Consider the following 12,076-nt stretch of genomic DNA (forward strand, 5'->3'; position numbering starts at 1 on the left):
ACCTTCACAAGGCACTGTTTTGTGACTCTTGGAATATAGCTAATTAAGCACAATATATACAGCGAAATTTCAGCAATCTTCTATCAAGTGTCCAAACAATGTACCTTGTAAACTCCTAGTGCACTTTAACAGCTTTTAGCATCATTTCAGACACAGCCCTGGCCACTGTCATAGACCTTCCTTCCACCTGGGTCACTTTAGTTAGTAGGAAACTCAATTGAAAAAGCCTGTCTTAAGATAAAATATTCGCATCAAACCGAAATGTTCACCAGCAGTGAATATTTAGATGCATTCTGATTATATTGACGCTTTTCGTGGATGAGCAAGCTTCCTGTGCCGCTTGATATTAGAAGACTAAAGTTAACATTGAGTTACTGGATATCAGTAAAGGGACATGATGAAACTCGTTGAATTAAAAAAGTATTGCTTTCTTTTGTTCTTTCTGTCCTCATTTCTCTCTTTCTCTCTCTCTCTCCCTCTCTCTATTCCCTATTGTCCGCCTGTCACCCTGAAAAAATAAAGAATAATCATAATAATAAAAAGAAAATCATCAACGATACATGAGCATCTAATTCCAGGCACGTCGAGAGCACAAATCACAAAATCTTTCAGCGGTCATAAAATATTTTTGGATTTCGATGCATTATTATACCTCATAAATCATGCCACACTGCTCTACCCTACAGGGAAGTGCATGTACGTTCAAGTGCATGCTTTTAAAAGTAAAAAGTATCTGCAATACTGGCCCTGTATTTACTTAGTATCGGATCGATACCACATTTTGCAGTATCACCCACCTCTAGTGTGTACACTGAGCCCTAGCCTTGGTTTCCACCCGGACTCATCTCATTGTTACTCTTCAAACCGATTTGCTAAAATTTGTAAGCTAAAATACGGTATTTAATAATAATAATAAAACAATAGTTGTTTTCAGTCGACGTGTAAATATTTGGTACATGTCATATTATGTGGTTTGTTTGATTTTGGTCTCATTTGCGGCTCTTTATATCGAAAGGGAAAGAAATTTGTGTTGGCTGTGCGGTGACTAGGTAGCGAATTTGCATTTCTCTCTCGCGCGCGTGCGCTAGGCTTATCATACAAAAGAGCTGTAAAAGCTCAACCACTAGCTGTCTATTTTTAACCTGTTAATCTTTATCCTATCCCCCTCGATCATCAGTAGCGCTCCACGCTTCCGCTCTCCCTTCGAGACGCTTCTAGAAAGATAAATAAAATGGAATCCAGGATGCTCGGGAGGATTTTCCTGTCCCGGTGAAGCGCACTCTGAGAGACGCGTGTACTGGTGAAGATGTCGGAGAGGCTGGAAGTGCTATTGGTTGGAGAAGGGAACTTCTCCTTCTCGGTGGCTGTGTGTGAATCGGGTGAAGTTGCGAGCCTCACCGCGTCCTGCTTACAAACCGAGCAGCAAGCCGTGGCCCAGGAACACGCTGCCCACAATATCCAGCGCCTCCGAGACCGAGGTGAGACTTTCAGCATCACTGTATAGTACCATCATCTCCTCAAGAGCTTTAAAACAACAACTATAGACTTCCATACTAAATAGTAGCCGGGATAGCACGCGACCAACGCGCGTTGCCATGGCGACACTCTATACCGCATACTCATGTACTATATTTTCAGACTTTCCTATATAAATATGTGCTTTGCATTGAAGCATGCTTTGTTTTATTTCTATATGTATATATTAATTAACAGCTTAAAGGTGTAATAGTTAAAAAGTTATTGTTTCCTATTAGTATAAAATGTCTCAGAACAAGTGTTCTGGTTTGGAAACCTGACTTCCGGTCCGGAGGGTTATAATGCCCCCAGTATAGTGACAGGGACACTATACTGTAAAAACAAACAAACAGCATTTTGGATGAGACGTTAAACCGAGATCCTGGCTCGCTGTGGTCATTAAAAATCCCAGGACACGAGTAGGGGTATAACCCCGGTGTCCTGTCGAAATTCCCCCACTGGCCCTTCTCTATCATAGCCCCCTAATAATCCCCATCTCAGAATTGGATACATCACTCTCATCTTCTCTCCACTAATAGCTGGTGTGTGATGGGCGTTCTGGCGCACTGACGCCACCGTCACGTCATCCAGGTGGATGCTGCACACTAGTCGTGGTCGAGGAGATCAAAACACCCCTCCCCTAGAATGTAAAGCGCTTTGAGTGTCCAGAAAAGTGCTATATAAATGTAACCGTAACTAACTGACATTAGAATGATTCCTGCTCCGCCCATGTTCATGAAACTCCACCCCCAGGATTTACCGTAGCCAGTAGAGTGGCTCTAAAATGACTGACAGGAGTCGCAGCTGCCACAAGCAAGCGTTCCCGAGCCATGACTAAATCCATTGCGGGTTTATTGTTTTTTTGTTTTTAAATCATGTTCTAAACATCTTCCAGGTTATTTATACAAGTAAGGAGTGAAAAAATCAAAAGACTGTTTGATCGTTTGATAAGCAAAAAAAATTTTACTTTTGATTCTATGTTTTTGATATTAAATCATGCTTTTGTAGGAAAATGATCAGTGACGACTTCTTCTTATATCACAGTTCGCCAACAGTTACAGTGATTTATTACTTGAAGAACATACTTCGACATGGTAATTTTGCTGTACATAGACTTGTATGCTTGCGTGGGCTGTATTACGATGCCTGTCATTTTTTCCTCTTGTGAAGGGTGATAAACGGAAGGATTTGCATCCTTTTGTCCAGTGAATTGTGTTTCCTGGAGTTAGTTGCTATGGAACAGCCACAATGCATACTCTCACTTATCTGTATACACACAGGTTAGTGCATACAGATTATACAGTGTGTTTGTGTGTGTGGTTTTTAGGCTGTACAGTGCTTTTTGAGGTGGACTGCACGTGCCTAAATGAGCACGAGGTCATCCGGCGCCATGTCTACGACCGCGTCATTTTCAATTTTCCTCATTGTGGGCGAAAAAGCGGCGTCAAGAAGAACCGCACTCTCCTGGCCAAATTCTTCATAAGGTCAGACGTCTTTCTCTTTTCTTTTCTTTTCTTTTCTTTCAAAGGGCTGTAAAGGCTTTGTTTAGACATTATGTGAGCCTGTGAGGGTTACACAACAGCTAGGAATGTTTAACACGGTCTCTTGTGATGCTGCACGCGAACTCTCGAGCTTGCACAATGGTTTTTGTGATGCTTTTTTGTTTTTTCTTTTATAGCTGCGCTGAAGTGCTCAAGGCCGGCGGAGAAGTGCACGTGGCTTTATGCAATGGCCAAGGAGGCACTCCATGTGACAACCCGATGAGAGAATGGCACAACAGTTGGCAGGCGGTCGCCATGGCAGCCGAGGCCGGCCTCATTCTCAGCGAGATCCGTCCGTTCGATCGCGACAGATATCAAGGTTACAAATGCACGGGTTACAGGTAAGCGGCCATTTTGCCCTAAGTGCCTGTAAGTTTAACGTGTGTATCAAGTCATAGCACATTTCCTTTTTCTTGGAATATTTCCAAAGTCATTTCCAATGACTCAGTTTCTGTAATGCACGTCAAAATTAATTTGGATATAGTACAGAGGTTATAATAGAAACAAACAAAAGTAGGGGTTATAGCCGATCTTCTCTTGCAATCACTCTTACCTGAGTGCACACGCACATGACCAGGAGTATCGCCAAGCACAAGAATAGGGTTTGAGATTATATACAAAATGTAACCAGTATTCATCTTCTTTTTATAAATTTTTTTATTTTTTGGACGCACTCGTATTTCATATTCATCAAAGGAAGAAGAAAAAAATGTAAGGCATGCATATACGCTCATCAGCATGGCAGTGAATAACTGCATGGCTTTGAGATGAGGCTTATTACATGCTCTTTAATCCCTCTGTAGGAGTCAGGATAAAGGTTTTCATGCGGAAGGGGGGCTGAACCACATTTTTACCCAGAGCTTGCCGTACACAATGCCCGAGAAACTCAAAATGGACGTCGCAATCGGGAAGGAGATGGTTCGTTTTGAGCTTCCCGAGGAGTTGAGCGAATACGTGAACAGGTAAGTGTTAAGATCTTAAATACACTATTTCCATAATTCCATTATTTCCTGGAAATTCATCGATTATTTTTCCAGTTAGGGAAAAACAACATGAATATATATATAAAATAACATTTTAACATTGGACACATGGTCAGAGGTTAGTGTAGTTGGAAAGCTGGGTATATTTATTGGGGCGGTGGGGGCTTAGCGGTTAAAGGCTCTGGGTTACTGATCGGAAGGTCAGGGGTCCATGCCCCAGCATTGCCAAACTGCCACTGTTGGGCCCTTGAGCAAGGCCCTTAACCCTCTCTGCTCCAGGGGCGCTCTATCATGGCTGGCCCTGCACTCTGACCCCAACTTCCTGACAGGCTGGGGTATGCGAAGAAAACAGTTTCACTGTGCTCTACAGTATATGTGACCAATAAAGACTATCATTATTATAAATTTTCTGGACTTCATTTTTGTCATTTATCCTGACTATTGGTCATATTCTGCTTGGTCCTTTGGAGGGGATTCTGACTAGTTAAGCATGCCTCACTTCTTCTTTTTTTTTTTTTTTTTTTTTTTTTTTTTAACCAGCCACTGGTCTCTGTTCGAGTAAGAATGTATAGTTTAGTAAACCCTCTGATCAAATGAATGTTGGTTGAAAAAAAGCTTTGTGTAAGAGTGTGTTGGTTTCAGTCAGTCAGCTAGGGGGTCATATCATAGGTATGTTAAATGCCAGAGAGTTTCCAGCAGAACCAGTAAGCCTCATAGGAACATTTGAGACATCTTAAAGATCAAGTCCAGTCACCTTGAGTTACTCCTGCTAGGCAATCCAGAATGCCCTGAATGACTGGAATTTAATAGTCATGCTGTCAATCCTTCCTCTCTATGGCAGGGATTTCCTCAGACGGCAGTCGCGCCATCCTGCGAAACTTGTGCTGGAGCAGTTGCTCAGAGAGATCAAATCCTCGTGGCCTGTGTGTTCAGTGAGCGGCAGCTTTCCAGAGTTGCTCAGCTGCTCCCAAGAGAAACTCCGGGCTTGCGGCTCAAACCTGAGCTCCTCTGAACTGTACTGGATCAAGCCAATTGAGACTCATCCCCTTGACCAATGTGAAGATAGTGAGAAGGATTGTGAGCCAATGGAGGAGCAGCAGTTCCCCAGCAGTAGCTATATGCTACGGCCATCTTTGTTAGTGCATGCGGAGGAAATTATGCAGCGTGAGGATTTTAGCCCCGGTACCATCTATGCGCTCAGTGGGTTGGTTTATCAAAGAGTTCCCATCTCTCCAAACCGCTCCCCTGTTTTCCATCAGCTTCTCCTCATCGCTGTTTTACCTTCTGAATCCCAACCTGTCCACAGTCTCCAAAATAATCTGGAAGCTTTGCTTTCTCATTACGACGTCTCGTTTGAGAAGGAGGATCTAGGTGAGGAGCATCGAGCATGGCTCAGTTCTCGGGAGCTCCACAATTTTGGCCAAATAACTTGCGTCCCCATTCCTCGAGCTGAACGCCAGGTCTGTAAAAGCTCCGTTTTGACTTTGCTGCTAAACCTGGACCACCTAGCAACCCTGATCTTCTCGATCCCTGACTGGCGTCTACTGTGGACTTCGGACCCACGCTTCCTGGCAAGTTTTGAACCGGGTATCCTGGTGCCTTCCCCATTTCAATCGTTCTCACTCTACCCACCTAGTTACACCCATGACGTGAGCTTCTGGATGGAGCCAGATACATTTGACGAACTTGACTTTCACGAGGCAGTCCGCATAGCCACGTGTGGAGCTGTAAGGGACATACAGCTGGTAGACCGGTTCCGCCACCCTCACATGGGACACGCTAGTCTGTGCTACCGGTTGGCATACCAGTCGCCGGATCGCGCCCTGTCCCGCACCCGAGTGCTGGACCTGCAAAACCAGCTGCGCACGTTGCTGCCTCTACGCTTGAACATCACCCTCCGGTAAATCCAGGAATCCTCAAGAATGCAAGAACATTACGCAAGCACCTCACCCTAAGGTAAACACGAGAGGAGCCTTACCAATAATGGTTACACTTGAGATTTTCTTTTGGACTTGGGTCCAAATATCCAATCAACCATTTTTTAAATACTTCTCATGGACATCAATCTTTATTTATTGAATTTTACAGGTCATATTTTTATTACAGAGATCCTGTTGAGGTAATCCAACTGAAATGAGCTCCTAGGATTAAAGAAGATTTGTAAATGCTATAATTAAGGTGTGTTCTTTGGGGGTTTTCACACTTAAGCCTTTTTTTTTCTTCTTTCCATACCCATGGCTGTGTGAACCAAAAGACCTTTACATCTTGTACTCTTTTAGAGCGTTTCCACTCCTATTACATTGTTTGCCGGGTCAAAGGAAACGAATACCTTTGGTTAATTTGCTGTTTTGTTTGGTTAGGTTTTAGACTACAGCACGTGAATGGTATGTAGAGCTGAAAACGATCTCACAGAGTCACTGGTCCATGCAAAAAGGTAAACCATCGGCAAGTGCTCATAGTAATCACCCGAGCATGCAGATCACGGCGCCGGTGCTTAATATCTGACGAAATAATTTATTAAATTATAATAAAACTAGTTTTAAACAGCATTTTATTTTTCTTCAGCCGTAATCCAGAACACAGTATGTGTGGTGTTGTTTTTTCCCCCTAAGCTCTGTTTTTTGGCTCAATTAGAAAGACATATTTTATTTATTAATGTATTTATATTCCACCCAAATGATAAATATCCAGATGTTGCACACCTGGTGCAACAGATTGTACTGTAATGGGATTATAACAAGTCCACACCCAGGGGAAACAATTCATATCATTGGCTTATTATCACAAAATAATTCCTTCAGAGCAACAGATCATTTGTGCAAACTTGTTCTTATTGTTGTTTTAATCGATGCATCATTTATGTCTCTAGGTGTTTGAATACCTTCTGTTCTTGATGTATCAAAAAGGCAATCCTCTGCATGCATGACCAGCTTCAAGCCAGTAATAAGCAGCTGATGTTTATGCACTGAACTTAAGGAACCAGTCATAAAATCTATAAAATCTTATTTATCGTATTAAACGTTTTCATTTTCTTCTGGTTCTTTAAACATCTTCACGAGGATGCTGCATGATCTTGTACATGACAAAGACGAACATTTTACTTATTTGGATGATTGTTTATTCTTATTCGATTATGACGATTTGGATTATATTTACGTGAATATGTTTGTAATAAATACGCTGCTGGATAACATTGCGTCACATTGGAGATTGAATGTGTGTGTGTTCTTGCTTTGAATTCCAGTGATTGATTCTGAGAGGGAATGCTGGTTGACGGTGGTTTCTCTGCTCTTAGAAATTTTGATTGAATGTTTTGGTTACACAAGATTTATACAATTCGGACTAAACTTTCCTATCCCGGTCAGAGTAGTTTTGCAATAGTTCATGCGAGTTTGCACAGTTGCCCTCCTACCCACACATCTTATCGAGTTTATCCAGATAGCGGTCAGTAAAGTCTGGTGGATGTCCTGGAACGCTCATGTTTTGGTGCTTTTTTTCATGTTTGCTGCCCTTTGCTTTAATATCTCAGTAACGGCTTTCATTAAAGCAAGGGCCAGACATCTTGGCACAGACAGTGTAACATAAATCTGCAGGAAAAAATATAACAAAATATTTTTACTGGATTGCACCTGAATATGATACACGCTAGAGATGATGATACGAGCATTCCCCGATATTCTTTAGTGATCTATGCATTTTCCATGAGAAGGGTTTTATCTTCATAGTCATAACAAGCGCTGATCAAAGCCTAGTAAATGATATTTGATGCTGTATCCTTTAACAAGTTTGCTGTTACATGGATTGTTGTGGGATTTTTGTGGAACCAAGCACAACAGTACCACCAATGCATGTAAGGAAAATATACATATGAAGAAGCAAAGCTTGTCTTACTCTTTTCCTCCTATTTTTCTCCCCAGTGATGGATGATTACTCTCTGTTAGACTACCAGCCACTGATGGCATTGGCATCATCGGGATTTAAACTGGTAATGATGGAATGGAAACGTGAGAGGAGGAAGAGGTTTCAATAATAATAATAATAATAATAATAATAATCAATCCTTAGTGTCAAAATTGCACGGTGAGTCAGTGAAGAGAAACTAGGACCAGGATAATTTATGTCTTTTTATTTTATTGAGTTTTTTTTTTATTGTTGTTCAGTTAGTTACCATCATGAGTGTACAGATATTTCCTGACTAATTCTGCATTCCTCTAGCTGCCTGTCTCAGCCTGATCCACATCTTGTAAGGTTTAGGAGTAAGTGTAACTCCATATACAGGAGTGTAGTCTGGTGCTCCTGCATCTTCAGGCCAGATGAACTGAAAACGACGCAGCAGGGTGACCAAGATAAGGAAGAGTTCCATCCGAGCCAGACCTTCACCGAGACATGTACGAGGACCTACACGCACATATAGACATGCAAAATAGAGTGGCATGCCTTTTGTTAATACAGATTTTATAAATATGTATGTATATGTATATTTCTCCAACAAAGAAGTAACGTGGCTTTTGTCGAAACAAATGAAGAAACCTGCTGTAGATCGCATCATGTTATTTACGTAGGGCAGAGTAGCCTCTGCTAGCTAAAAGTCAAAGCTGAAGTCTAAAAGCACTCACCAGCAGAAAAGGGCAGGAAGGCCTCAGGCTTCTCAAACTGTCCCTGTTCGTTTAGGAAGTTCGATGGGTTAAATTCATGAGGAAACTTCCACTGGCCTTCTTCAGCCAATACCGAGGAGAGGTTGGGGATAACGAGAGTGCCCTAGAATGTGGATAATTGATGAGCAACACAAAAGAATTGGTGCGAATGTGTGAAAATGGAAGGAAATCGTCACCTTTGGGATGCTGTAGCCCATCAGTTCAGTATCTCTAGTGGTACAGTGGAACACACTCAGAGGCACGGTGTTGGAGATGCGCTGAGACTCGTGAATCACAGCCTGTGTGTATGGCATGTTGTGTCTATCTTCAAAAGATGCATGATCTTTTCCCTCCAGAACCTCGTCAATCTCCTGCTGGCATTTCTCTGGAAATGTCGAACATAAAGGCACATGACACTATGACCACCTTTCTTAAGTCTTACGTGTTTAGAAGGTTTTAAATGGATCAAACAAAAAGCACAGTGCTGTGGCTAATTCACAGTTCAGACCTTGAACATCTGGATGAGTGATGAGGTAAAGGAATGCAGGTCCACCAAGTGCAGGTCCACCAAATGCATCACAAGCTGTATCTCGGTAAAAGACGAACCATCAACTCTCTGTCGAAAACATCAGATATCATACTTTTGAATATATATTGCAGGTATTATATATTTGTATAAGTATCTACACAACATCCTTTACCTGTGGCATGATAGACGGCAGGAATCGATGCAAGTTAATGGTCACAAAACAGCATTCAATTGCAATATTAAATGATTAGTTTGCCTTCCATATTATCCTAATTGATATGTCCCAATTGATTGGCTTAATGTTATCTCATATGTGTAGGCTGTTAACGTTGTGTGAGATCTAATGGAAACTATGAAACAGTATTGACTCAACAGTTCATGCAAGTTCACACAGTTGCACACACCTTATCGATCTCGTCCAGATAGCAGTCAACAAAGTCTCGTGGCTGTCCTGGCACTCTTGTTGTTTTGTGCTTGTTTATCATGTTTGCTGCCCTTTGCTTTAATATCTGAGCATTTGTAAAGGCCTTCTTAAAAGGAAGGGGCAGATATCTCACCACAGGAAATGTATCATAAATCTGTAGGAACAAAATATGTTACTGGATTGGATCTGAATACGATACATATTGTACAAGCATACGGTGTATGTTACAGAGAACCATACCAGCTCACCATTGCCCAGGGTCCATTGGCGATCTTAGCATTTTCCGTCATCCGCCGAACATACTCTTTAAGGGTACTATCCTCATAGTCGTAACGAGTGCTAATCAAAAACAGGTAGATGATATTTGATGCTGAGTCATGGAACAGAGTTTGAGGACTCATGCAGCTGCCTGTTCAGAAAATGTGCATAGAAATGATGAACGTGACATTACTCAACAAACAACATATTCATATCGTTTTTCATTTCACATTTTTCTTATTAAATGTGTTCATGCAGAGCTAATTTTGGTTGGCCATCTATCATACGTGTGGCGGACTGGGAAAACCTGTCACACGGAGCATCACAGACATTTTTACAACCAGAATCTGATTACAAACTTATTTGATTAGGCTGAATTGTGGTACATGGCGGTCTAAAAACTAGATCAGAACGTGAAATTGAATGTCAGCAAAGCTAGCAAGGTTTTAGACATCTTTTAGACAGATTGAATGCAGTATATGTCAAACTTCATTCTTACCCAATAGGCAGATTAAAAAGTAAATAAAAACATTTCTATGTCGTTTTGGTAAAACATGTATATGGTTTCTTAAAGTTGAAGTGTCAATATGTTATAGAAAGAACTCCATCAAGTTTTGCCCAGACTGCTACACACATTTTATCTTTCACCCATAGTCAATGGAAGAATTCAAGGTATGCAAATCAAATCAATTGAATATTATAAAATGCTGACAGTAATGTGATAACTAACCGATAGTTTTTTCCAGTCGTGCAACAATGTGCTTAATTTCAGCCAGAATCCTGTTCTCCATAGACTGTTTGCCCATGCCAAAGTTCCTCAGTGTCATGAGGTCGAAGCGCCGATGTTCCTTCCATGCAGGACCATAATCAGCCATAATAACCCCTGTCACAATTAATTAACTGTAACTCGAATGCAATCTGGACTGGTACAAATCACTGACACTGGAGACTTCTTACATAAATGTTCAACAAACATCTCTTTACAGAAAATGTTACCATATCAAGAACTGTATATTTTGTTTTGTTAAATAATAGCATGTTTTAATAGTGGTGCATCCTCCATTCATGTATAACCTGTGATTTGAATTACAGCTGGCACGATACTATCAGAGCTGCTGTTAAAGAAACATGAGAAGAATAAACATCTTCTGATCAATAAGAATCGAGAATTTGGTATATTTGGTCCATATTTGTTGTATATTTGGTCCAAGACTGATAACCAATGAATCTGTAATTATTGAATTAAACATCACCTTTCATTTCCGTGACATGGCTGACCAGAAGGTTTTCTGGACGTCCGGAAAAGTCGGCAGATTTGGTCACCAGAGCTTCTTTTATTGCCTTTAAACCAGTGAGAACAACAGCTGGTCTTCTCCCGATGTACAGGCTGTAGACTTTCCCATAGCGCTCAGCCAACTAAAAGTCAATAGGCAGAAACAGTCACAAAACTAAACTATAGAAAGGGTGAAATGTGAGTACATTCTGGCATGTCCAAACCAATAAGTTTACACAGCCAAACTGTCAGAATTGCAAGATGGGATAGATTAGCACCAAAAGTGTACTTTGTTTCACACCTCAAGTGTTTGACAAATATAGTACATTATTTGTACTTTTATCTTGCTTGCACTTGGTAATCTAGAATAGAACACAAGTATGTGATTTGAGACAAGACAATATGGTACTATACCCTCTCAAAATCTTTCAGAGGATTGTTGATGTTGAGCTGAAACAGGTTGCCGAATATAGGGATGGGTCGTGGTCCAGGAGGGAAGTTCTTAGGCCTCTGGATCCTGATGAAGAGGAAGAAGAGGCAAACGCAAAACACAGCCAGAATCCAGGAGCCGAACATGATTGACCGGCGCGGTGCTTCTAGCTGCGCTTTCCTGCTGTTGGAAAATCTTGTAATCGTGACGCTGTTTAAAGTCCTCTCATCACTCAGGGTTCGTTTAACCACCCTGGCAGCTTGCCAAGAGTTACAGTTGTAGATCTCTCCCCTCTTCACAGTGGAAGACCTGTCTTGGCAAAGGGATGAAAAGGACCAATAAATATGTAAAGAATGCACAAGTTTCTTATGAATATAATGATGTTAAGATTTCTAGCTCAAAATTTTTATACAGAAGTAGGCTATATGGCTAAAAGTTTGTAGACTACCAGCCATCACATCGATATGTGGTTCTTCCCCAAACTGCTGC

General features: G+C 41.3%; 1 protein-coding gene and 1 pseudogene across 5 annotated transcripts; one reads left to right on the forward strand and one right to left on the reverse strand.

The window, feature by feature from the left end:
• The first annotated feature begins 824 nt into the window (after positions 1-824).
• fdxacb1 (ferredoxin-fold anticodon binding domain containing 1) lies at positions 825-8,203 on the forward strand. Of its 4 annotated transcripts, none has more exons than XR_008393710.1 (6): positions 825-1,478; positions 2,843-2,999; positions 3,194-3,397; positions 3,860-4,018; positions 4,881-5,995; positions 7,957-8,203. XR_008393710.1 is itself a non-coding variant. In XM_017459832.3 (6 exons), the coding sequence occupies exons 2-6, from the start codon at positions 1,307-1,309 to the stop codon at positions 5,941-5,943; spliced, it is 1,755 nt and encodes a 584-aa protein (XP_017315321.1). In that variant the 5' UTR covers positions 825-1,049; positions 1,178-1,306; the 3' UTR covers positions 5,944-7,230. The 4 variants fall into 4 exon arrangements, 2 of the variants coding, with proteins under 2 accessions (XP_017315321.1, XP_017315322.1); XR_001811036.3 differs by lacking the exon at positions 7,957-8,203 and adding an exon at positions 6,146-7,230; XM_017459832.3 differs by lacking the exon at positions 7,957-8,203 and having other exon boundaries at positions 825-1,049; positions 1,178-1,478; positions 4,881-7,230.
• On the reverse strand, positions 8,151-12,057 carry LOC108259970 (cytochrome P450 2D3-like; annotated as a pseudogene). The gene is made up of 10 exons (XR_001811038.2): positions 12,036-12,057; positions 11,572-11,900; positions 11,138-11,300; positions 10,615-10,767; positions 9,875-10,035; positions 9,607-9,780; positions 9,182-9,289; positions 8,871-9,058; positions 8,656-8,797; positions 8,151-8,437 (listed from the first exon to the last, which is right to left on the reverse strand). The product of XR_001811038.2 is annotated as a cytochrome P450 2D3-like (transcript).
• Between the last annotated feature and the right edge of the window lie 19 nt (positions 12,058-12,076).

Source organism: Ictalurus punctatus, chromosome 28 (genome assembly GCF_001660625.3).
Source record: "Ictalurus punctatus breed USDA103 chromosome 28, Coco_2.0, whole genome shotgun sequence".
Classification (NCBI taxonomy): Eukaryota; Metazoa; Chordata; class Actinopteri; order Siluriformes; family Ictaluridae; genus Ictalurus; species Ictalurus punctatus.

Bases quoted from the DNA above. Each gene is read 5' to 3' on its own strand.
- fdxacb1 (XM_017459832.3), top strand. From the start codon at position 1,307: ATGTCGGAGAGGCTGGAAGTGCTATTGGTTGGAGAAGGGAACTTCTCC. The intron at 1,479-2,842 runs GTGAGACTTTCA...TGTGGTTTTTAG, and splicing joins CCAGCGCCTCCGAGACCGAG to GCTGTACAGTGCTTTTTGAG. The intron at 4,019-4,880 runs GTAAGTGTTAAG...TCTCTATGGCAG, and splicing joins TTGAGCGAATACGTGAACAG to GGATTTCCTCAGACGGCAGT.